Source organism: Diplotaxodon limnothrissa, linkage group LG6 (genome assembly GCF_057381915.1).
Source record: "Diplotaxodon limnothrissa isolate DT_005_m linkage group LG6, D_limnothrissa_male_GT1.1, whole genome shotgun sequence".
Lineage (NCBI taxonomy): Eukaryota > Metazoa > Chordata > Actinopteri > Cichliformes > Cichlidae > Diplotaxodon > Diplotaxodon limnothrissa.
This window is the reverse complement of record NC_140601.1, coordinates 5,460,997-5,488,072: the sequence shown is the minus strand read 5'-3', so window position 1 is coordinate 5,488,072 and position 27,076 is coordinate 5,460,997. Positions and strand designations below refer to the sequence as shown.

The 27,076-nt window shown below is 42.2% G+C and overlaps 1 protein-coding gene across 3 annotated transcripts in view; it reads left to right on the top strand.

The window, feature by feature from the left end:
- Positions 1-27,076, top strand: part of LOC146629994 (glutamate receptor 2-like) — a 119,680-nt gene that overhangs the window by 78,993 nt on the left and 13,611 nt on the right. Inside the window, exons 17-19 of one of the 3 annotated variants that reach the window (XM_085355531.1) lie at positions 9,910-10,024; positions 16,454-16,588; positions 23,441-23,611. In XM_085355531.1, coding sequence (XP_085211657.1) covers positions 9,910-10,024; positions 16,454-16,588; positions 23,441-23,611 — 421 coding nt within the window. Of the gene's footprint in view, positions 1-9,909; positions 10,025-10,891; positions 11,007-16,453; positions 16,589-23,440; positions 23,612-27,076 lie in introns of those variants that run through there. The other 2 variants (XM_085355533.1, XM_085355532.1) reach the window with 2 other exon arrangements.

The following is a 27,076-nucleotide window of genomic DNA, read 5'->3' as shown; positions in this document are numbered from 1 at the left end:
GACTTGACAGATGGACAGAAAGAGGCAAGAACCTGACTGATTTTAGAATGTAGCTCAGGAGGAGCTATGATCATGGTCTCGGTCTTGTTAGTATTTAGAACAAGGTAGTTGCTTGAAAGCCAATCAGAAACCTGGGTTAAGCACTGGACTAGGGTGGACAGCCTATCCAGCTGATGAGGCTTAAAGGACATATGGAGCTGAATGTCATCAGCATAAAAATGATAAGACAGGTTGCTAAAAGATTGAATGATACTAGCTAAAGGAAGCATATAAAAAGAAAATAGTAATGGACCTAAAACTGAGCCCTGTGGGACACCACAGGTCAGGGCAGCAGTGTTAGAGGAGAACCTATCAGTCCTAACAGAGAAGGTCCTGTCTGATAAGTAGGAAGAAAACCAGTCTAGGGCAGAGCCAGATACACCAGCCAAAACCGCATAAACCCCTGGTATATGCGGTGGCCCCTAGAGACAAAGCACATACAAACTCCAAAACACATTTCTAGCATGAACTGAACTTCCAAAACAGAGCTACCTAGATCACTTAAATTACACAATTGAAAGCATGAAAGCATATGTGTATTGTTTGTGTATTTATACACAAGCATTCATATATAGTCAAATAATAAAAAAAAAAAGTTCATTTACCTGTTATTACCACACACCAAATCCGGTCGTTGGTACTTGCTGGCTTGTGTAGCCACTAGGTAACAAAAGCTCAACACTGCCCCTAGCATCGTGGAGCACTTCTGTTGTGTTTTGTACGTGTTTTGAGTTTTTATGTGCTTCGGAGTTTGTACGTGTTTTGGAGTTTTTACGTGTTTTTACATGTTTTGGAGTTTGTATGTGCTTCAGGGTTTGTACGTGCTTCAGAGTTCGTACGTGATATGAAGTTTGTACGTGCTTTGTCTGTAGGGGCCACCGTAAACATACTTTTATTTATTCACTCCACATAAAATGTGATAAATAAATCATATAATACAAAAATCAATTATTCACATTTCAACTTTTAACTATTTAAATTTTCAGCTTTTTCCTTTTACAAATTTAAAGTGAAACAACACAAAACACTGCAAACCACAACACAATTAAATATAAATTATAATATGAAAACAAAAAGAACATGGACCTGCATGAATAAACTTTCTGAATCCTTTATCATCTGCAACTGAAAATAGCTGTGGATGATTACTATACCTTTCTAATGTGAGGTTGTTGTCCCTGGCTCTCTTTCTCTCTCTCTCCCTCCCGCTCTGTTCCTGTGCTACTCAGTGTAACTACCGCCCCTCCCCCCTCTTCCCAGCGTAAAGCACAAGGCTGGCATGCTGAGTGAAGTGAAAAAAAGTGCGAGAGAGAGAGGGTGAGAGAAAGAAAAAAAAAAACCCACGGCTTGCGATAAGGAGCCGGCTCGCATCGTTCACGTCAAAGAGCCGGCTCTAAGAGCCATTTTGTTCGCGACCGACCCATCACTACCCGACACACACCAACCCAACAGCATAGATAGCACAGACATAAATGCGTGATCGGATTGCAGGTGCCGCTCAAGTGAGTCCGCCTCCCCTGCAGCGGCGCTGCAGACCACCCCCGCCACACACATTAACCAGGTAAAATACATATTTAGACAGAATTTTGCAAATGTCTATTTTTCATTTTTTAGTGAAGTTTAGTTTTTTAGTGCTTTTTTTCCCAATTATTTTTTAAAAGTCAGGTCAAGGCTCCAAAAGCCCGAAGGCGATATAACAGTTTTTGTTTGCTACATGGATCATTTTAATTCATGTTGGTGTCTTTCCTTTCGTTATATTTCTTAAAGAGTTCAAAATGTGTTAATTACATAAATAAAATGTAATTTTCTCTGTAGCACTTCATGGATTTCATAAGCAACACACTTTAGTTGTTCAAACAAAGCATAAAGGTAAAAAACAATATATACAGTGTTATCTTCATTTTAGATGTCAAAAAGTATTTGCGGCTCCCAGTGTTTTCTTTTGCGTGGAAACCAGGTCCAAATGGCTCTTTCAGTGTTAAAGGTTGCTGACCCCTGGTATATATTATTGTTGGGTCTACCTTACAATATAAAGCGCTTTGAGGTGACTGTTGTTGTGATTTAGCACTGTATAAATATAATTGAATTGAACTGAGTATTTCAACGTTTACTGTAGTAATTTTTAACACTCGTATATCCGTACTTCTACTACGTTTCTGTACGTTTACCACCTCTGCTATCTAGTTATAGAAGACTGAAGGAAAATTTCACTGCTATTGTTTGTTTAGATTGTGGCTAATTGGAACAAAGAAATCCCAATGAGGATACGGGCCTTGAAAATGTTTTAAACAATATGTAAGGAACAGGACTTGAGTATTAGCCAACAGTTGCTAGTTGCTAAGGACTAGGATTTAACACGCTGGACTTATAAGTCAGAACAATGAATTTAGAGATCTTTATAAGGTTTTGAGTTCAGTGTTGAGTGTTAGGATCCGTACATTTCATTTTTTTAAATGAATGCTAAACTTTGCTTAATGGAGCTTTACAGCTTTATTGGATTTCTGTTGTCACTGTATACATCATGGTAGAACCAGAGACACACATTTCATTTCTACAGTTTCTCTTATGAAAAAGTCTTGATTTGAGCTAAATACTGAATTACTTGCCGTATTGAATTGCATGGTCTCTGCTCCTAGCATGGGCATACAGATTTTCTTTCATTTTTTCACTGTTACAGATTAGCAGTGTTAAGTCACTGATGGGCTCTGTTCAGAAACAAAATGTAGGACACTGGTATATACAAAGCATCAAACTTAAAATATATGAATGGCAATACTGACCAATAAGTGATTATATTATTAGTTGCTATAAGTGGCTATAAGTAAGATTTTAGATCACATAACAAACATAGGATTTTAGAAATCTTAAAAAAATATTTACGTTAATCAGTATATGGTGTTTATGATAAACAAGTTACTGTACACGTAGACTTGTCACGTCCTATGACCCTGTGTTTGTGTTTTTGGACTTTTAATTTCTCTTTTGTTTTTTGTTTTTTTTTTGTTTCCACTTCACTCATTACCTTAGTTTGCCTGTGTTCCATTATGTTGTACTGTTTTTCATGTCGTACTGTGTTACTTTGTATTATGGGGGTTTATCCAGCTATATTCAAATGGATTGCTTTGTTTTAAAACTCTGTCTTTGCATCCTGCATTTGAAGTCCTCATTCCTCACTATCACACTCCACATCATGACAGAAGGGGACTACAAGAAAAAAAGTCCAAAATACAACATAATATATACCTTGCAATACAGAATAGCACATGGGAAAACAGGCAGGCCGGGAAACTGTGGCTCAGGAGGTAGAGCCGGTCATCTACTAGTTGCAAGCTTTGTGGTTCAATCTCTGGCTGCTTCAGTCTGCATGCCAAATGTCCTTTGGCAAGACTATGCATAGATGCAGAGGTGAAAATCTAAACAATGCAAAAACTAAGAAATAAACAGAACTTGAAAGTCCAAGAGTCAGACTCAGCCAGCTGGAGGTTTCTTCCTGTTAAAAGAAAGTTTGTCGCTCTTTGGCGACAGTTGGAGGATAAAGTCTGATGGATCTTATGTCTTGCTTCAAGTTTCAAGCATGACTGTTAGTGTAGGTAGGGTTAGGAAAACAAATTATATTTACATTATATTTATATTGTAAAGTAATGTCTACTTTACAATATAAAGCACCTTGAGGTGACTGTTGTTGTTATTTGGCCCTGTATAAATAAAACTGAATTGTATAAATTGAAAACACAAACACTGGTCATAGGTCATTCCCATATTCTGCTTCCACGATGGAAGTTATATGTCAGTGGGATTTAGGAGATCCTCAAAGTATTACTTTCAGCACCAAACCATATCATCAGTGAAGTCAGCAGTGCTCCAGCTGCACTGTACACTATGTAAATATGTGTAGAGTGTGGCTTTCTCCTCCTAAGTTGCCTGACGTAACCAGAATCACTTCAAGGCTGACAGTCTCATTCTATGGCCTCAATGAATTCTTCCCACACCCAAGATTTTGTTTGAGCCCAAGTGCATTTTGGCTGCTGATACTTGTCAGCTGTTTTCAGTCACACAAACTAACCAAGCCCAATAACACTGCTTTTCAGGTAGATTGCTCCCTTCACAACCGCTTTCCACCATCTAGTTTGGGGATTGCCACTATGACAAGGTCAAGGTCAAGTTTTTTTTTATATAGGCACGAACCACATTGCAGCTACAGCTCTGCACAACAGTGGAAGTGCAGAACATAGTGTCCCCAGCCTTCATTGGAATGCTGTCAAAGCTCTGGGGGTTAAAGATCTCACAGGCCAGGGCTTCTGCCAGAAGCTCCCAGTCCACGCTCACTATACGTTTGGTCATGCCAGGCATGTCTACCATCCTCCCCTGCCACCTAATCCAACCTACCACTAGGTGGCAATTGATTGACAGTTCAGTTCCCCACTGCACCCACGTGTCCAGAGCCCATTGTTGCAGATATGATGATACAATTACAAAATCAATCATTGAGCGATCTAGGATGTACCCAAGTACCCAACCAGGTGGGGTACTGGCAGCTGCCCCACCTGGTTGGATAACTCCAAGACTTCTTTGCACTTTGAATATCATTCAGCACAGCTCAGATGAGACCTCCCTGTTGCCTCAGTCCCTGACTACCGCCTGACACCAGCTGCACCAAACCCCTATTATGCCTCGTGCAGATAGCGAGCACACAAGAGAACAGGCCAACGTTCCCACATAGCAAAATTGGTATGGCCCGGATCTGGCCCACACAATGTGCTTACACATGGCCCACATACTGCAAAGAATGATGGCCCTTTGGTGGCCCAGATCAGGTTTGCCAGAGGTGGCCCACACATGGGCCTGCACAAGGCCAGTTGCAGACACACACACCCCAGATGTCAGCCTGATGTGTACCTTAATCAAGCCATGTAATAACAACGTGTGCCGGAACATAATAGTGCAAAAGTAACATGACAAAACTCAGACAGTGAATGGACTGATTCTTATATAGCACTTTTCTACTCTCATGGATTACTCAAAGTGCTCTATACAACATGCCACATTCACCCAATCACACACTTTCTTTAAACGGAGTGATTCCTAACTACATTTATACTCCTGACATGCAGGCTGGAGAAGCCAGGGATTCAACCAATAACCCTTTGATTAGTAGGTGATCTGCTCTACCTCCTGAGCTACAACCACCCAGTAATAAGCATGAGTAAACCTCACTAGGTTTTGGCTAAAGTGTACACTCACAAACCTGTCAAACCTGCATTTGAAACATTGGCTACCATAGCAGTATAGTATTGTAACATGTCATTTGGGTCTTCTAACTAAAACAGGAAAATAGGAACATAAATAGTGCCATCATTGCCAGACCTTGCCCACATCTGGTTGACAGACACCCTGCCATGACACTAGTCAGTCAGAAGTGCCAGATCCGGGCCGGACCTGTTTTCTATGAGCCTGGGCCACATAAACCAAACCACAATTGGGACAGATGTGGCATGCCATCACATAAACAGTGCCATCTACGCCGGGCCTGGCCCATATCTGGATGACATACCACTTACCATGCCAGAAGTCAGCCAGCAGTGCTGGCTTGATACCAGATCCAGGCCAAACCTGTCTGCTATGTGGGTTATCTCTTTGGGTTGCCACGGCCACCAGGCATTCTCCTTTAAGTTCCCTCCCCAGGTCTACTGGCTTCTGTGAGACTGTGCGAAATAGCTTGTTTTTCCCTTAAAAATAATTCTAGGTTCCCTTAAGGTGGTTTTTCTGTAACATGCAATAGGATTGTAGCTCAAGCCCTAAATCATTAACACCTTGTCCAATGACGCTGTCACTTCCATTAGTACAAAAGATAAATTACAGATCAGGGAATGTTCTTTATAATAGACCTGGCAGGTTCATTGATTATTTGAGATATATTTTAATTAGTGTTTACTGGTTCAGTATCTTGCCAAAGGACATTTTGATATGCTGACTGGAAATGCCAGGGTGCAAACAACCTACCTCGGAATTACCAGATGACCTTTTCTTCCTGTTAGCCATAGCTGCTTATGCTATTGGCTTTAATCCTCTTCTGCCTCATCACTTGCACAAATGTATATATTAATAATTCCTTCTCTGTATCCTTTCAGACTCATTCCTCCCTTCACCGCAATAGTCACAGTTTAGATTCTCAACTTCATACTCCTACTTTATCAGCTGTCTTCAGACATTCTTTCCTCCTCTCCTTGACTGTTGCTTCATAGTTTCTACCAGTACCCTCTTTATTAACGGTGCTGCTGGTGGCAACCAGTGCCTTGAATGATCTGGTAATCTAATCCAAGATCTATATTTTTTTTTTTAAATGGGACTGTTTTTGTATCAGGATGGAAATATAGCATACATACAGGCTTAGAACCACCAAAACTGAACAAGCCTGTACAATTCCAGTTGGTAGAAAATATTTTAAAATGGCACTACCATTAAATGCAAATATGATTAAAAGGGACTCAAGACCAAGCATCAGTATGAGATGACACTGACAATGTGTGTGCAATCAGCTCCTAGTCTGGTTATGTGGAACATTATTATAGAGTAGGTACTAGTTTATTATAATAAAGGTATGCTGGTTTATAATGGATATTTATAATTGGAATTTGAGCAACTCACCATTCTAAATATATTTCATATCATTCTAAGGTATGCCATAATCAGTGTTGGGGAGTAACGGAATACATGTACCGCCGTTACGTATTTAGAATACAAAATATGAGTAACTGTATTCCGTTACAGTTACCATTTAAAAAGGTGGTATTCAGAATACAGTTACTTTGTTGAAATAAATGGAATACACTGGGGTACTTTCCTGTTTCATTTTGTCGCGGGTCAGGACTGTTTGGGTTTTGTTTGACAGCTACGTTCTTTTGTTCCAGGCGGCAGCATTACGGTTGCCATGGTTACAGGGCGACGCTCTCTCTCTCTCTGCGACTGTGTGTTTCCTGGGTGAGAGAGCGCCTTTTCGTTGTTGTTGTTGTTGTTGTGCTAAGCTAACAGGCAGAATGCTACAAGCATAGCTCTAAAGAATGTAGCATCATGTTCAGTGTAGTCCGTGCTGCAGGGAGAATGGACTGCCATACACGTTATGTGTCTGTGAGCGCTAGGAGGGAGAAAAAGGGGAGTGGAAAGGTACGAGCAGTCATCGAGCAAAAACGGGAGCTGGAAGCATGTAAATATAATAATAACCACTGCAGCCAAGAAGAGTGCCTGACGAGCCCAGTTGTAAGTAAGGTATTAAGACTCGACTGTACACTGTGTTCGTGTTTTCCTCCGAAAACAACAAGTTCCGTTGGAGCAGCCTTTCAACGCCTCTCTCTGTCTGTCGCAAGAAAAGTTGACCCACACAACAAAGTAGAGCTATTTTTCGGCTACCAGCCGACAGGGACCCCGCCGTATTATGCTGGGCTTACACTGTGCGATTTTTTCAGTCGCGCGATTGAGCTCCTGCTCAAACTGTACGATTGACTCGCAGGGGTTAGAAGTTCATAGGTCATGATGCAGGGTCTCACACTATACGGCCCGATGCTCTGATGCGACCTGAGTGCTCACACTGTGCGTCCATAAAAATGAAGGTTATAACAGAAATTCTGTCGCTCGCTCTCCCTCTCCGTCTTTCACTCACACAGACACACCACCACCATCAACTTTGCTAAATTGCTAATGAAAAACATTGGTCAGGCAGCTGTGATTGAGCAGCAGTGTCGATCCAACTATTTTCAAGGTTGTTGTGGTCGTGATAATTTTGTGAGGCCACATCGAAAGGGCTCGGATGGTTCTACAGGTTGTGCCTCCATCGCTTGTGTCCAGATCACACGCTGCACTGCCGTGCTACGCCGTCTTTTTCGCTGACATTTGTGTTTGCGCGTGCGCAGTGTGGCAAACTGCGGTGACACCCTCACGACCAAGCGATTGATGATCGGGAGCTGGTCGTGAGGTGTCAATCGCTTCTCGTTACCCCACGTATACTACACGATGCACGACGCACGATGAAGGCCAAAATCGGGCCGATCGCCAAAACGATCGCACGACTCAAAAATCGGCTCAAAATGGGCCAAAAATCGCACAGTGTGAGCCCAGCATTAGTCAGAGGTCCCTTTACTACAGTTCGGAGTCGCGGACCTTCAGTAATAGTAATAAATCACACAGCAATAGTACATTCACGTTGTTGTAAAAAGCATGATAATATTGTAGCGGGTCAGGGCTGTTCGGGGTTCTGCTTGTACAGTTATGTTTTGTGTATGTTGCCATGGTGACGGGTGACGCCCTCTCGCTGCGACGGTGTGTCCTTCCGGGGTCAGAGGGCGCCCTATGTGTGTTGTGGTTGCCGCGCTGAGCAGTTAGCTAGTGGCAGTGTGTTCTTCTGCAAATGTAATAAACGGCTGTGCTCCCTGGCTAGCTCACGGGAAGCAAGACCAAACGATACCTCCGTCTCCTCCTTGTCTGAACTCGCCACAATATATTAAGTAATCCAAAGTATTCAGAATACGTTACTGTCATTGAGTAACGTAACGGAATACGTTACAGAATACATTTTGGGGCATGTATTCTGTATTCTGTAATGGAATACATTTTAAAAGTAACCTTCCCAACACTGGCCATAATACCCATAAAGTATTACTGGTAATCTGCAAAGGCATTAACCTAGCCCTTGACATATGTCTTACCAAATTACAAAACCTCTCACTTTCACTTTTCCAGCTACTCCGAGTTTAATTATGCAATCATTTTTCATTGCTGTAACTTTTACAAAAAATCTAAAAAATGACCTAATCATTGCCATTTACTAGAATCACCCTGAAAGCTATCTCAAGTGTGAATGTTATGTTCAGATTCACACTTTTTACATAGGTGTAGATAGAGAAATCGAAAAAATTTGATGAATGATTGCAGTTGTATAAATGGGCAGGATTTGGCAGCAGTTTATTAAAAATAAAAGCTATTTAAAAAGTGCTAAATTCTACACTGGAGGTTTGAGTGACAGTCTATTTCATCCTCCGTAACACACTGCTAACACCTAATATACTGAGATATCAGGGGCACTCTACTTACTTTAATTACAGAGCAAGAACAACTGGGGGGTTTTTTTAGGGTGGAATAATTGTACGGCATATATCTTCAATTACTTAAAAAAACAAGAATTGGATGCACAAGTAAAAAAATTTATTTTTTATAATCCACATGGTCAAAGGTTTACATGCGGACTCAAAACTATACAAACACTATCTTAACCCTCTGAAGTCAATAGATGTGATTTAAGAGGACCTGGCAGGAAGACAAAGCACTGCTTACTCAACTTGTATCAAAAGTGGGGCTCAAGAGACTGGTACTTTTAAATCCTTACAGTGCAGTGATGTAGATTTTAAGCCCCACACTACAAAAACATATTGAAGCCAACAAATAACCTTGCACACATTCAGTGTTATCTTTTCAAGTAATCTTTATAGATATTTGAGATTCAGGTACTGTATCTAAAACTGTTTTAGTTTGATATATACATATATAAAAGTCCCAAATTACTATGGCATTCATCTCAGTGATGAATGTAAACTTTTGACAACTGTATGAGAACCAAAAATCCATCTCTGTGTATCTCTGTTTTATAACGACAAATATAAATTTGACATACCACACAACATTCTGATTTCCATGAGTGTAGCCACCAAAACACCATATTATATAAATATTACTTCAAGATAACTGTTATGAGAAAATCGATTTCCTTTTATCTCTATTGTGTTTACAGTAATTATTATTATTTACATCCTATTAACATGCATATCAGCAGGAGGACAGACACTGGCAAGAGTTGAACTGCTAACAGCCACTGTGTTCATGTAGAAATGCGGTGAACCTGGCGGTGTTAAAGTTGAACGAGCAGGGGCTGCTGGACAAACTGAAAAACAAGTGGTGGTATGACAAGGGAGAATGCGGCAGCGGAGGAGGGGAGAGCAAGGTTAATACACACACACACACATACACTACAGCACACAACACACAGGTGACACTGGGTTATTAAATGTAAAAAGTGTAAAGAAGAAACAGAGTTACAATGCCACATGTGACATCAAACACTAGTAGCTAGCTGTAACCCCCTACAGAAATTGAAGAACAAAGAAAAACAAATACGCTAGAACTACTAGATTTAGCAGATGCAATAAGGAACCAGAACATGTAGCATTGTAGTCTGTAATGCTTCTTTTGCTGATATGTTGCCCCTGTTTGGTTGAGGTCAGGTTCAGAGCACACTTGCAGGCAGATGAGGACTTACAGATCAGGGTCAGGTGACCTCACACCAGATGGTAGCAACAGTGCAGGAGAAGAGCTGTCGATAAAGAGTTTGTGCAACTGCCCAAACTCTATTTATCAATGGCTCTGCCCTGGAGGAGTACTGCTACTGAAAAAGCAGAAAGCCTTTTCGCTGAGCACATCTCATTCTCTGTCTCCAGGGCCAAGCAGAGAGGCCCTGACAACACAAGATTTTCTTTAAGCAGCTTTGCCAAATTAAACAAGATTATTCCACAGAGTCTTTACAGACTTCCTGTTCATGGTCATGTCTAAATACTTTTAGTATTTAATATTTGACAATCAACAGACAGTGAACTTGCTAAAAGGTGTCTCATACAAAATAAAGAAAGCCATTAGACGATCTTTACATTGAAAGTAATCTTTTCAAATACTGCAATGAAAGTTTTAATGATGAATAATTAGTAGCACATGAGGGACCTGTCTTGGTGGCTAGACCAGAGTTTGAGAACCGCTGCCTCATTAATAACATAAGATAACATTGATAATGATGTTATTTATGTTATTCCCATTGAAGAGTGCCAGTAAACCTTGCCGTATTGAAACTGAATGAGCAAGGGACCCTAGACAAGATGAAAAACAAGTGGTGGTACGATAAAGGAGAATGTGGCTTCAAGGACTCCACAAATAAGGTTAGTTTTATGTCTGTGGGTCAGTCAAACACACTGTCTGTTCACACATTCAATATACACGGTAAGACTCCACAGTAGTTAGTATGGATTACTTGCAGCTTTAGGTAATGTCAAGAACAGAGACAGTTCAACAATATTCACATGTATAATGCTAACCAAAAAGTGTATTAACAGACCTTTTCTGCCCATTGAGGAAGGAACTATCTTTGAAACAAAATTTATAGGTATCAAGGAAAAGATCTGTCACTGAGGCGCTACCAGTTTGTTGTTAATCTCCTACTCCACCCTTCCCTCACTTGCAAGACATCAAAATACTCCTCCACGCAGCAACTCATTCCTAACCCATAGTGGGCAGTCCATCTATTTCCAGATGAAAATCATGACATCAGACTTGGAGGTACATCCCGATGGACACTGTCAAATGCCTTTTCAAGTCCACAAAACACATTGTTGTGTCCTTGGGCAAGACACTTCACCCGTTGCCTACTGGTGGTGGTCAGAGGGCCCGGTGGCAGCCTCGCCTCTGTCAGTGCACCCCAGGGTTGCTGTGGCTACAATGTAGCTTGCCATCACCAGTGTGTGAATGTGTGTGTGAATGGGTGGATGACTGAATGTGTGAAGCGCTTTGGGGTCCTTAGGGACTAGTAAAGCGCTATACAAATACAGGCCATTTTATTTTCCCTTTTTATTGCCGTGACACACACAGTTTCTTTGTCGTTTTTCCCGGCTCAGCACCTATGCGTGCAGCTTTCCAGCTGGAAAAGAGAGCTCATTGACTAAAACACCACACACCTGTGCCACCCCTCCCCTGCAGCTGAGCCATGGACCACACCTCCGCCACACACCACCACCGCCCAACTGAGGCTGGGGAGCCATCCGGCTGAACCATCAGGCACTCCTTTTCCTTCCAGCTGATGTAGGGTACGGGCCGGTCGACCCTCCTTGCCTGCTGGGACAAAACGGCCCCCAGCGCTCTGTTTGAGGCATCAGTCTGCAGAAGAAAAGGGATAGAAAAGTTTGGAGTGTGGAGCAGTGGCTCCCCACAGAGATATTTTTTCACCTGCACAAACGCCTAGCACAGCCGTGTCCACTGGACCAGATCTTGAGCACCCTTTCGGGTGAGATTAGTCAAGAGGCTGGTCAGGTCAAAAAACCCGGGCACAAACCAGTGATAGTAACCTGTCAGCCCCAGGAACCGTCTCACTTCTTTTTTTGTCTTGGGGCGCAGGCAGGGTGCAGTAGCTGCTGTCTTTTCCGCCTGTGGACGCACCTGCCTGGCTCCCATGTGGTACCCCAGATACTGTACCTCCCTCTGTCCAACTGCACACTTCTTCGGGTTGGCTATGAGTCCCACCTGCCTCAGGGACTCCAGGACCACTGCCACCCACTGCACATGCTCCGCCCAGGTGTCACTGTAGATGATAACATCATCCAGGTAGGCGGCAGCATTGCAGCGTGCAGCCACAGCACCCAGTCCATGAGGTGCTGATATGTGGCCGGGGCCCAAACAAGCCAAAAAGAAGTGTACCGAACTGGCAAAAACCAGTTTGCCTCTTATCTGCAGATAAGAGAAACTGTGAGTAGCCCTTGGTTAAATTCAGTGTCATGAAAAAACGGGCCGTGCCCAACTGGTCCAGGGGCTCGTCAACCCAGGGGATGGGTTAAGGATCAAAGCATGACACTTTATTCATCTTTTGATAGTCAACACAGAACCATATAGACCCATCTTTCTTCACTACAAGAACTATGAGGCTACACCAGGTGCTGTTTGGCTTTTCTATTACTCCCATTTTTAGCATTTCAGCCAATTCCATCTGAACAATTTGTCTTTTATGTTCAGGAAGCCTGTAGGGTCATGAATGCACTGTCACGCCAGGTTGTGTTTCAAAATGATGCTTGATGAGAGACGTACAGCTGGTCAGGGGGGAGAACATGTCTGCAAAGCACTGGTGCAATGTGGCAACATCAGCTCTCTGGGCCTGTATGAGATGGTCGTTGCAATGGAGGGAGGTGGGAATGGTGCAATTTGGTACTTCCTGCCCCAACTTATCTCTCTCCTTGACCCGGCTCACCAGAGACGCAGTTTCAGTCTCTCTCCATGCTTTAAGGAGGTTGAGATGACAAATCTGTGTGGCCCCCTCTCTGTCCAACCGCGAGACCTCATAGTCAACGTTCCCCATTCGCTGTGTGACCACAAAGGGCCCTTACCACTTGGTGAGTAGTTTAGAGCTAGAAGAAGGTAGTAATACAAGCACTTTGTCTCCCTGGTGAAAATTGCCTGGCCACTCTGTTATACAGATGCTGCTGACGTTGCTGGACCTTCCTCCCAGCTTTCATTAATTAGGTTGAGCACCCCACACGGCTTCCTGGCAAACAGTAGTTCAAAGGGAGAAAATCCCATGGTGGCCTGGGGCACCTCCCGCACTGCAAATAGCAGAGGGTCTAACCAGTGATCCCAATTGTGTTCATCCTCATGTATGAACTTCAGAATCATGGACTTTAAAGTCTTATTCAGCCACTCCACCAGCCCATCAGTCTGAGGGTGGTAGATGCTTTTCTGAATAGATTTAATGCCCCATGATTTGTACAGTTTCTTCAGTGTGCAAGACATGAACCACATGCCTTGGTCAGTCAGTATTTCTTTCGGAATACGGACTCGGGAGATGACCTGAAACAGTGCCTGCACCACACTCTTTGCAGTGATGGTTTGCAACGACACTGTTTCTGGGTGTTTCTGGCATTGCATAATCAACTAGAACCAATACAAAGTGATAGCCACTTGCACTCCGGTGAAATGGCCCGATGAGGTCCATGCCAATACTTTCAAATGGGACCTCCAACAATGGTAGGGGTTCGCAAAGTCACTTTTGGTATGGCTGGCTGGTTAATGAGTTGGTATTCCGGACAAGATGCGCACCAGCGGTGCACATCCTCTCGGATACCTGGCCCATAAAATTGGGTCATAATTTGCTCCAGAGTCTTGTCAAATCCCATATGCCCTGTCTTAGGGTTATAGTGAGCTGCCTGGAAAATCATTTCTCGGCGGCTTTGTGGTACCAACAACTGGGTGTGTGTCTCCTCCGTGCGAGTGTCACGACTCACTCGATATAGCCTGTCTTCTAACAATAAACAATGTCCCGCCCTCCATGGCTAGGGTGCAGCGCCAGCCCCTTCCGGGCCCTGGGAAGGCAGAATGGAGAGAAAGAGGTTACTGGGGTGCAGTGTAGGGGGCCCTCCACTGGAGCAGTTGCTGGAACCCATCGCCTCAGCGCTGTCACAGGGGCCTGTGTCCCTGTTGGCTGTCTGGCCCCTCCGCTCTGGCTGCCAGCAAAAAGGACCACCACCCCCACACTCGCGGACTGGTGGCAATGCACCCACCGCTATGTGTCTGCAGACAGCCCTTTTCCATGGACTGCTCCTGCACAACTTTCCCTAGCATGTGGGCCTCCCCTTCTGGACTTCCCGGGCTGTAGCCACCTCGCCGACGCATCATGCAGGTTCCAGGCCCAGGCAAACGGTTGCTCCTCCTCCGTCATCCGGCAGGCCTGGAATCTGCAGTGGCTGCACAGGTGGCATGGCTTGCGGGTCCGACATGGCAACAGGGTTTTTGGCACCAGTGTGAAAATGGACCAAAAGTGGACACACTGTTTATTATTTTTATTTTCCCTTTTTATTGCTGTGACACACACTGCTGACAATTTCTTTGTTGTTATTCTGGCTCGGCACCCATGGGCGCAGCTTTACAGCTGCACTCTGACACACCTCTCCACTCTCTGCTCCGGCTTCACTAAATCACACAGGAAGAGAGAAAGAGCTCAATAACTAAAATAAAACACACCTGTGCCACCAACCTCCCTGTCACTGCCCCTTGAGCTCACTGCTCCACCCCTCCCCTGCAGCTGAGCCATGGACCACACTTCTGCATGTATTCTGTTTAATTGGGCAAATTCCCAGGTCTGCTGCAATTTCCACAAGAGGAGAACTGCTCTGATGTTCCACAACCAGAAAGCTGAGAAGTTGATACCCCTTGAGGTTTTACCACAACTACCAGTCCCTTTTCTTAAAAAGAGGAACCATCACTCTAGTTTGCCAATCCAGAGGTACCACCCCAGACCTTCACAGTGTTAAAGAGGCATATCAACCAACTCTGGGCCAAAATGGCAAGAGCCTTGAGGAACACAGAGTGAACAGATTGGTTGTGGTCTCTCTGGGTGCAGGGCCCAAGTGATGTGCAAGTTGTTCCCCTCATCCACCAATTACCTTATGACAATAGTTCCCGACAGCTGCTTTAGCCTTAGATGAATAATACTGTCCATTCAAACACTGTACCCAGCCTGCCTTGGAATGCTGCTGTGGGAGTTGAAGATCTCACAGATCTGGGTTGTAGCCAGCTCACTCAGTGTATTTTATTGTGCAGCTGATGTGTCTGGCTTCTTCCCCCGCTACGTGATCCAACTGACTACCAGATACTAAACAGTTACAGGTTCAGCTCCTCTCTTCATCCAAGTGTTCAATACATATAGCTGGTTTTAGAACCTAAGATGTACAAGTTATGTGATTAGGTGAGTCCAACTCAACCTCATGTCTCTCTCAACTTCATGGACAAGCTCAAGGTCCTTCCCCTTTAAAGAGGTCAGATTCCATGTCCCTGTAGCCAAATTTGAAAGCTAAATTTCAGAACATCAGGGCCTCTACTTTCCCAACACCCCAGCCATTACCATACATACCATACATTGCAGGCTCTTTGTTCTCAGGCTCTTGCCCTCGCTCCACTGTGGAGCTCAAGAAAGGTAACTTGGGCCCTTGGTTTTTCAATCATCATAAGACTGTTCTGAATTGCTCTTAGTCTAGCCTCTCACCCAGGATCCTACGAGGTGCCATCGGCCCTAGAAACATAGCTTCCAGGATCACTAGGGCATACAAACCTCTCCAACATGGTAACGTAAAAAAATCAAAGGAGGGGGTGACAGATAAAATTTATTTCTGTTATCATTTTGAAGCTTGTCCCAGTTCCTGACCTTTTTGACACCAAGGTTGCAATAATCACTTTGAAATATTCTAATAATCTGAGATCCTGACTTTTTGATTTTCATTAACTTGAGGCCATAATCATTGAAAATAAAACAAAAAAGGCTTGAAATGTTTCTTATATGCAGAGATACAGAATGATTAAGGTTGAAGACAGTGTTCTACATGTAAAGTTTTAATCTAGGTCATTTATAATATATTTAGCTTGACTGATTTAGGTTCAGTTTGAGTCTACTTTTGAGTAGACCTTCCCAGTAAATAAAGTTAGCTATTAATATAAGAGCATGCCGCTAGAACTTTCTCTGGGGTTTCTGATGATTTTTCTTCCTTGTGTGTGTGTGTGTGTGTGTGTGTGTGTGTGTGTGTGTGTGTGTGTGTGTGTGTGTGTGTGTGTGTGTGTGTGTGTGTGTGCATACTAGGAGAAGACCAGCGCACTCTCTCTTAGTAATGTAGCAGGAGTCTTCTACATCCTGGTTGGAGGTCTGGGATTAGCCATGATGGTGGCACTGGTCGAGTTTTGCTACAAGAGTCGTGCAGAAGCCAAAAAAATGAAGGTATATGATCTTTAGAAGTACAAGCTGAATTTGAATTTCAATCTTAAACAATAATATAAGATTATATATTAACAATGTTGAAATAAAGTTTATTGAGGATTCTCACTAAAAACATGATGTGAAACATGATGGAATTAATCCTCCACAAACAGAAAGGTCTTACGGTTAATGAATCGTGAAAGTGATAACAGTATACCAGTGGATTCCACTATCTGATACTAATTAGTACTAAAAATTAATGAATTTTAAATTAATAGTAAAAAAGGCTTCCCAGTGTTTTAAGTGTTCAAATTTCAAATCTTTTTATTTGTTTTAAAGATTGAAAAATAGCATGACTCACAGAACAATACAATCACAATAACAGGTGCTAAGAGCTATCAGGTTAAAGAAAAATTGGTGGAGAGTCCCTATGAGAGTGTCCCCAAAAGGGTCATGGACCCCCTATTGATCCTCTACTGAGTCACAGGAGCCAAGGTGTGAAACCTAGCCCAGTCCTATCATGGCCAGCCTGGGCCATTTGAGGTCAAATGGCCCAGGCTCTTAAAACATGTGGTAATCCCAATTGGTCTTTCAGCAAGTCAGCAAAGATGCACAAAAAGAAGACCAGACTCCAACTAGGGATGACCAGAAATGGGACTCTCTAACAATTGTGCTTAGAACTGAAGAAGCTTCTCAGATCAGAGGTGAAACGTTTTCAAGGAAACTTTAAAAAGTCCAGACGTTTTTTTTCCAAGCTCCGTAGACTACGATGACCTGGATGTCTGAGAACCTTCACAGACACATTATGCACTGTCACTTCTACTACTACTGATATCCATTTAGATTCTTTTCTCTAACTTAAGTACTTCATACAAACCTGTGTCTATTAGACCCCATTTCTATAAGACAGCTCTAAGAATGGAATGGAAGTAATTAATGCTTCAGTCTTATTACAATCTGTCTGACTCTATTAATGGGCTACATACCACAGGCTTTTAAGGGGGGGCAGTAGTTAAACTGTTACTTGAAAAACCATCACTTAACCAAACTGTCTTAGCTATAACAATACACCAAATTTCTTTTTATCTCTAAATTTCTTGAAGGAGTAGTTGTAAAACAGCTTACTGATTTGCAGAGCAGTGGTTTAAAGAGTTTCAGTCAGGTTTCAGAGCTTATCACAGCAAAGCAAAGCATTAATGAAATGATCTTGTGGGCTCTGACTGTTGACTCATCTCAGTCAGTGCGATGTTTGATCCTGTTAACCATATTTTATTACAGATTACAGCATGCTGTAGGTATTAAGCGTATGAGGTGGCTTCCATCTTATCTATCTAATAGACTTTATTCCTGGCCTGGCCCCAACCGATCACGGCAAATGGCTCCCCCTCCCCGAGCCTGGTTCTGCAGGTTTCTGGAAGTTTCTTCCTGTTAAAAGGGAGTTATTCTTTCCCACTGTCCCCAAAGTGTTTGCCCGTAGGGGGACACATAATTGTAGGGATTTTCTCTGTTTTCCTTGCATTAATTTTTTTATATTAGAAGACAAAGTACCTTGCGGCAACTGTTGTTGTGATTTGGCTCTATATAAATAAAATTGTATTGACTTGAAATGAAACTTGTTGAGAATAAGGGGAGGGAGACAGGGCAAAAAAACACAATGTGACTCTTGAACTTGGGCTTTAGACTTGAATAGGGAAAATTTCAACTGCTGTGCACATTTCAGCAGAGGTGACTTTTTACCAGGTCTACTGAATGGACGCAGCTACGGTGTAAATATTTAAAATCAACAAACCCACCCACCCCACTGATATTGCCGTGAAAATACTCAAAGCCTGACAAAGCAGACATCGGCATTACAAGAGAGCTTGCCAAACTTGGTGAGTCAACTCCAGCTCATATCAGGAAGTGTATAGGACGTAAGGAAATGCAAAAGCATTGTGACCCAGACATAAGAGCATGACTGCAGCAGTATCTGGTTTAGCAAAAATACTTGGCGTACTTGGAAATATAACTGGAACACTGAGTTTAAGCTTCACTCATCATGGATGACAAGGATTGGATGGACTGATAAGGAAGTGTCCTGGAGACCAGAGAGAAACCAGACATATAGGTCATGTATACCATACACTTTACATGATGCAAATGTAAGCATATTATACCTACATTTGTACATAATCACAGTTCTACAAGTAAAGTCAAGTTTGTCAGGATGTCATTTGGATGTTAGTTTATTTTAATGAATTGATTTCGGAATATGGCATTGGGAACACTTTTGAGTGTCAAATGGTAAAACAGCCAGCACAATGACCCTTTAAACAATTGCCACACATGTGTACGTTAAATGTAGGCCTACGGTGTTAGTCTGACAAACAGAGTCATTATAATGGAAACAGGCTTCGGTAACTGACGTGCTTCGGGTACAGATGTGGCCATGGTTGTAGCGCTGCTCTGGTGATGTGGTCAGGCTTTGAACCTGTGTCATAATCCATGAGTGTAAGGGGTAATTTCCATGAACACCTTGAACTAAGATGATCATCATAATGAAATCCTGATCATTGGAAAATAAAAAAGATACTCCTAAAAGCCAATCTTCTCTATACTCTCCGTCCTACAGTTTTTGAAAAAGTCTGCTCCCCTGGAAATCAGAGGCATCATAAACAGACCCTGGATACACCCCTGGATATCACACTTATTATAATGTTTATAGATTAGCAAAATACTTGCACAATAATTGAGAATGTGTACTTCCTATTATGGAACACATGGTCAGTTTCAGGGATTAACAATACATGTATTTGGTTAGTTTGAAACTCCTGTTTTACTTGCTGAAGGGCATCCTCGCTAGTTGGGAATGCGCTGGACCTCTACACTCTTTTCATTAGTAACGTCACCACCTGGAACAAAGCTAATAAAATCCCTGCCACAGAAGCTATAGTACATTGAAATGAACTCAACGCCAAAAGCTGAAGAGCTGAAAGAAGATTGGTTCCTGTGCTTGGTAATCTATATGTTTTAATCACATTTTTGTCTGACATTCCTAATAAACTGACACAATCAGAATCAGAATCGTGTTTATTGGCCAAGTATATGTGCAGACACATACAGGGAATTTGGTTCCGGTAGATGGTGGCTCTCAAGCACAGCAATGTAAATCTCACACACACACACACACACACACACACACACACACACACACACACGTGTCTATATATACACATTACACATACATACACAAAGCTGTGTAAACCAACTATAAATAACGAATCTAAACTTATATACATAAAATACAGAAATGAATGAGGTGGAATGAATACTACAAAATGTACATAAGGTGCAGCTGCAGTCTGGCAGTGGGAGCAGTGTGACAGGTCAACTGTTAAGAAGGGAGATGGCGAGGGGAAAGAAACTGTTCCTGTGTCGGGTGGTCCTGGTCTGCAGGCTTCTGTACCGTCTGCCAGAGGGCAGCAGATCAAAAAGTCTGTGTCCAGGGTGTGAGGGGTCTGTGATGATTTTCCCTGCCCGTTTCCTGGTTCTTGAGAGGTACAGATCCTGGATGGAGGGCAGGGGGGTGCCGATGATCCTTTCTGCTGCCCGTACAGTCTGCTGCAGTCTGCTCCTGTCCTGTTTAGTGGCTGCTCCATACCAGACTGTGATGGAGGAGCACAGGACAGACTCAATGACCGCAGTGTAGAACTGGATCAGCAGCTCCTGTGGAAGACTGTACTTCCCCAGTTGTCTCAGGAAGTACATCCTCTGCTGGGTCTTTTTGAGGATGGAGTTGATGTTGGTCTCCCACTTCAGGTCCTGGGAGATGGTTGTACCCAGGAACTTGAAGGTCTTCACAGTTGACACAGGGCTGCCTGATATGGTGAGGGGGAGCAGAGTTGAGGGATGTCTCCTGAAGTCCACTGTCATCTCTACAGTTTTAAGAGTGTTCAGCTCCAGATTGTGCTGACTACACCAGTGTACCAGCCGCTCAACTTCCTGCCGGTATGCAGACTCATCACCATCTTGAATGAGGCCAATGACAGTGGTGTCATCTGCAAACTTTAGGAGTTTGACAGCCGAGTTCTTGGAAGTGCAGTCGTTAGTGTAGAGGGAGAACAGTAGTGGTGAGAGGACACATCCTTGAGGGGCACCAATACTGAGGGACCGGGTTTCAGAGGTGATCTCCCCCAGCCTCACTTGTTGCTTTCTGTCTGTCAGGAAGCTGGTGATCCACTGACAGGTAGCTGGTGACACGCTGAGCTGGGAGAGTTTGGAGGAAAGAAGTTCAGGCACAATGGTGTTAAAAGCCGAACTAAAGTCCACAAATAGGACCCTGGCATAAGTTCCCGGGCGGTCAAGGTGTTGCAGGATGTAATGCAGCCCCATGTTCACTGCATCATCCACCGACCTGTTTGCCCGGTAGGCAAACTGCAGAGGGTCCAGCTGGTGGCCTGTAATGTCTTTCAGATGGGCTAACACCAGTCGTTCGAAGGATTTCATGACCACAGACGTCAAGGCGACAGGTCTGTAGTCATTCAGTCCTGTGATGGTGGGTTTCTTGGGAACAGGGATGATGGTGGAGCGTTTGAAACAGGAGGGAACTTCACACAGCTCCAGGGATCTGTTGAAGATGCGAGTAAAGATGGGAGCCAGCTGTTCAGCACAGGTTTTGAGGCAGGAGGGTGAGACGCCGTCTGGTCCGGGGGCTTTCCTGGGCTTCTGTTTCTGGAATAGTCGGCTCACATCCTCAGTGTGTATTCTGAGTTTCAGGGAGGAGGAAAGGGGGGTGAGAGGTGTGGTGGAGGTCGTTGAGTCTGGATTGGAGAGGGTGGTGGTGGTCGTTGAGTCTGGATTGGGGAGGATGGGGGTGGTCGTTGAGTCTTGATTGGGGAGGGTGGTGGTGTTCGTTAGGTCTGGATTGGGGAGGGTGGGGGTGGTCGTTGAGACTGGATTGGGGAGGGGGAGGGTGAAGGGCGGAGAGGTGGAAGGTGTGTTGGGGGTCAATGTCTGAAGCAATGTCCCTGGGGAGGGGAGGGTGGGGCGTGGGAGTCTGTCCGTCTCAAACCTGCAATAAAAAGTGTTTAACTCGTTGGCCAGGTCTTTGTTTGCTTCAATAGTGGGTGGGGGGCGTCTGTAGCTGGTGATTTCCTGCAGGCCCCTCCACACTGACGCAGGGTCGTTGGCTGAGAGCCGTTAAAGTGGAGTATTAGAGACCAAGCAGTCAAGAACATACAGGAACAGGTGTATTCTTCAAAATATGAGTTTTATTATAGCCCCATTTCAAAAATATACAGTCACAGAATAAGCTATTTTAAGAACTAATTGAGCCTATAAGAGAGGTCAACTAAACAGAATTCTGCTCAAAAAAATAATACTTAACTAAATATCATAACTCAACAAACTGACCTGCCCAAATGAGAGACAGCAGAGGGGACAATAACTAAACATAATACAGAAAAACTAACAGCAGCCAGGTAACTCAAAAAGAACAGAAAATTAATTATTAACCACTCAGCAATAATTGCTGCAATAGCAAAAGACAAATATTATAAGCAATAATAATAAGTTTCCCATAAGTCCCATAAGATAATACAATAACATGCTTTTTTTCAGTGTTAAATATTGCCGCAATTAGCAGTACTTTGCATGTTGCAAACATTAGTTAGTAGTTGGCACCATGTTTCACACCGTGAGAAAGGAACTCACAGAAATGCATATGCAAGAGGGTGAGTCACAAAAATATCAGGTCCCACTTCTTACACAAAATTTTGTCTTAGTAAATACTTTTTTTTTTTAAAACTTTAAATACTTACTTTTAATTTTTACACCAAAACACACTTTGCACTGGTGCAAAGGTTAGTAACTCTGGCCCTTGGGCTGTGGACAGGGCTGGACTGGGACAAAAATTTGGCCCTGGCAGGAAGCCCACCATGATCACTCAAAAATAAATTAAATAAATATGTCATGTATACACATATTATGTTGATTATAGATATTAATTGTTATTGGTACAGTTGTACTTTTGTTAGGACATCTTAGTTGCACTGCAGTGCAACATGTTACAATTAAAAGCCACACTTTAGCTATTAGGAGTGGTTTATGGTCAAAGTAGCCATTCATTTTACCTATATCCTTGAATCTTTCCTTTCCTAATTATGTTAATTTCACCTTACTCCATCTCTTCCTCACTTAGTTGTTGAGACTGCTGTCCCACCTCCTACTCTTCTCCACAGCTGGTGCTACCAACAGCAGCCTCCTGTGAACCAGGGCTTGTTACTAGTTGTTGCTGGTACTGCTGTTGACGGTGCAGCAGCAGGCCCGACAGCTAACGTGTTGGTTAACTGGACATATTTTACTGCATCTACTTTTAGTTTCTTTTTCTATTTAGCTTTACAGCTCCACCTTTTCACTACTTTTTCCACACTAAACTCTTCTTCAAGGTGCACATCGAAGGTATGATGAAGTGTAAGTAATGAAAGTTGTATGAATGTATGAGCTGTTGTACAGCTAGTGTGCAGCAGCCCTTCAATTGACCCACCGGCCCAAAAGTGCATTGGCCACCAGGAACATACCCAGTAGACCAGTCCAGAGAGAGAGAGAGAGAGAGAGAGAGAGAGAGAGAGAGAGAGATAGATAGATAGATAGATAGATAGAGTTCTAAATGGCTGTCATGTTTTTTTTTTTATTATTTTACCACATTCTTTGCATGGATGGACACGGAGACTATTTTCTTTCTTTTGACTTCTGCCATATTTCAATTATTATTGGTCTTATAGCTCAAACTACTATTGTCACTTTGTAACTTAAAGTAACAATAATAACAGTTATACTAATTTTTCTTAGAAAAATCACTGCAGCAATAACCATGACTTTATTTTTGTTATGAAGGTGGCAGCCAACACCTTGTCATCACCGCAGCACACAGGAAACTACACACACACTCTGCCTTCTCCTCAACATCCCCCCAACTACAACCTGCTGTCCCCCAGCCACCAGCCAAACTACGCCACCTATAAAGAAGGCTACAACGTTTACGGCATTGAGAGCGTCAAGATCTAACACGGGTAGGAGAGTGATGATTGATGGCTAAAAGTGTCCTTACCTTACAGCCATAGACAATGTTTGTGTCATAGACATTCAACTAATTGGTGTTAAATCATCTTTTCAAACATCCATTTAAATTCAATTTACAGCTGTATTCATATCAAACTGGTGCAAAGCAACCTCAGCGGCAAAAATAACGTAGAGTTGGAGTTAAACTTGTGCAGTCATTTTGTCTGTATTTACCAATGTAAAGAAAAACTTGTGAAGGGAAATAAGTAGTAAGTATATTAAATAGTTAATGCACAACTACTTGCATTTGTACTTTTCTGCACCCAGATCTAGTCATCTGCAAATCATTGTACAACTGAATTTGTGCCTTGTGTCATACTGTAGATGTTACCTAACATAGAGAATATGCAGGCAAATTTTCCAGATGCATAGTGTTTTGTTTCACAAACACTTGTGCAGATCTTGGGTTGTCCATATAATTTTTTTTTACCATTTCAGATATAAGTATACATTTCTACTTTTAATATAGTTGCAGTGTTGTCATTCGTTAGGCTAACTGATCACTCTAGTGGTGGTAAATTGGCAGATACACATGGTAAATTAAAAGAGGTGGTAGTTACTGAATGAATTAATACATTAAAAATAAAAAAAAATCATTATTATTATAGTAGTTATTTTTCTACAAAACATAATATATCTATATTATGATAACACTATAGTGTAGCAATTTATCTTTATGTACAGAAAGTTTACGACACCAGTGACCAGCAAACATTTTGTTTATAAACGAGCAAACTTTTTGTTTAAAATTTAAAAAGATGCTTGTTCTGAAATGAAAAACTAAAAATTAAGTGATATTTACTTTATAATTAATAAAGCATTGTTTAGTCATTGTTCACATACATGAACTGTTTTGACTGTGAACAACATAAATACAAAAGTTGCCATTGAGTCTCGCATTGCATTGTGATATGAGCCAGTGTGTGTTCAGAGTATGATGTGAATGCAGCAATTTTTCCTAACAAACAATACTAACACTGAGACAATAATAAAGTCTTTTTTTAAAACTTCAAAGTAAAAGATCAAAACTATGTATGGCTGTGGTACTCTTTTCCTTCGTTTACTTATTTCTCAACAGCTCGTTTGCCTCCTTCATCCCCCTTCCTTCTCTCTTCATTTTCTTTGGCTCCCATTTTTTCTCCACTCCTCTTCCAAACTTTCCTTTCTGTCCTTGCCCTCTCCTTTTCCTTCTCTCTGACTTCGTTGTTTGCCCTTTTACTTTTTGTTATGTTTGTCTGTACGTTATCCTTTTCTCCTACTCTTGTCTTAATAGCCAATCATCCTCTTTACTGAGTACTCCTATGTGACTTAATGTCAGTTTTTATTCGGTGGCCCTAATAATTTAGACTGGTAATAACACAAAATATGAGTTATTCTGTTAATTACCTAATTGGAAACAGCCCTATAATTGATTTAATGATAGATAACCTGTGATTATCCGAGTTCACAAGCCCTTAGAATATAAGAGAGAAAATTCCAATAATTCTCTTTTGAGCAAGCCCTTGGTAACAGAGGAGAATTAAAACCCCCTTTTAACAAAGAACTCTGACAGAATCAGCATTAGAGTGGCCATGGGAATTGGTTGGCAATTGAATTTAAGAGCAAATCCAAGATGGATAAAAAAAAAAACAGTCGCATCTATCTCAGTTTCTTCCTTCGTTTTGCCCCAGATTTTAGATTCAGGCTTGTGTGTGTTAAAAACTTTACCATTTAGCCTGTCGTATCAGTTCAAGACAACATTTTGCCCCAGAGTCTGTTTACCATAAAAATTTACATCCCTAATGTTAACACAATTGCTCATGGATTTCACGGTTTGGGAGAGAGACTTTGTTAGATAACAGTTGTTTTTTGGTTGCTGCTGTTTTGGTTGTTGTTTTTTGGCTTTAGACTAAAAAACAAAATTAAGCAAAGAAAGTTAGCAAGCTATGCTGTGCTTTAAGTCAGAATTTTCAGTGTCATGGTAACTTTTGTTGTGTACAAAGCCTGGTTCAGAGCAGGTCATGCTCACAGTTTTGGTTTAAAATCAACTGGAAGTGCCACTTTTCATCTATTAACCTACCTACCTGAACATATATGAAAACGTAATACAAACATCATTGCACAATATAAGAAAACAATTTACCTTCTCCACTGATGGCACCTTGCAGCTTCCTATGTCTTTAAGATCCCACCATCTGTGTAAGGTGAAGTCCACTTGTGCACACTTACCTACACTCTTATATGCCACTCTATGATCCTCCCTCTTCTTAAATAATAATAATAATAATAATAATACATTTTATTTATAGGGGCCTTTAAAGATCCTCAAGGTCACCTTACATTAGTACAACAAAATAAAAACATACAGTAAACACAAAAATTTAAAAAAAATAATGTAAGTAAGTATAAATGCTAAACAAGGAAAAATAGACTAAAAGTGATGAGTATGCAATTCTGAACAGATGGGTTTTAGACACGATTTAAAAGTAGAGAGAGTTTGTAGTCGATCATGTTCACAGTACATATTCACCACAGCTATTTCCATCTTTTTCACAAAATCCATCACCATGTGTTGTTCTGCATTTCTTTTCTTAACACCATACCTAGCCAATACGTTTATTTTTGGCAAATAGTAAAACAGTTTCCACAAGCACTTCATCAGCGTCCCCTTCTCCTATAGCCGTGAGGGTGAAACCTTTAGAGATAAAAGCAAAATCCTCCAAACCCACATAAAGGCTGACGCCAGCTAAGAAATGGGGTTTATTCCCACAAGAGTTTATCGGATGCTGAGTCCAGAGCAATAGCGAGCCATTAGGGAGGCCTGTGAGTCTAAGAAATAACAACTACAGAGCGTGAGTTTCCCTGAAATGCCTGCAGACATGATAGGTTATCTACAGATCAACGGGTGGAAATTCCTTATGGGACAAGATTGATGACCCACACGAGCCTCAAAAATGTGGGAGATGATTGTGTGTTTGGAAAAGAAAAAACAGAAAAGAATTGAGGCAGGTCAGCATAAGACTGGGCCATATTGAGGTCATTATATCTGCATGGAGAGGGACGTCGGCATGACCTGAAAGGTCAGAAAGTGACTCCCAGTAAATTAAAAAATAAAATGAAAAACCAGAAGCTGCTTAGCTGTAGACAACCCCAGGCTAGAGAGAACCAGGAGCTCATGAAGAATACCAGACCTACGGGGATGGGGGGAGTGTTTTTAACCCAATTCAGTTTATTATCATTGTGTACTCCGAGGTATTTATAGTCCTCCCCAATGTCTACATGGACCTCCTGGATCGAAACAGGGGTAACACATTTCCTGGTCCTCCTAAAGTCCACAATCAGTTCTTTGGTCTTTGCCACGTTGAGCTGCAGATGATTCTGCTCGCACTGCGTGACAAATGAGTCAACAACAGCCTGGTACTCTGTTTCATC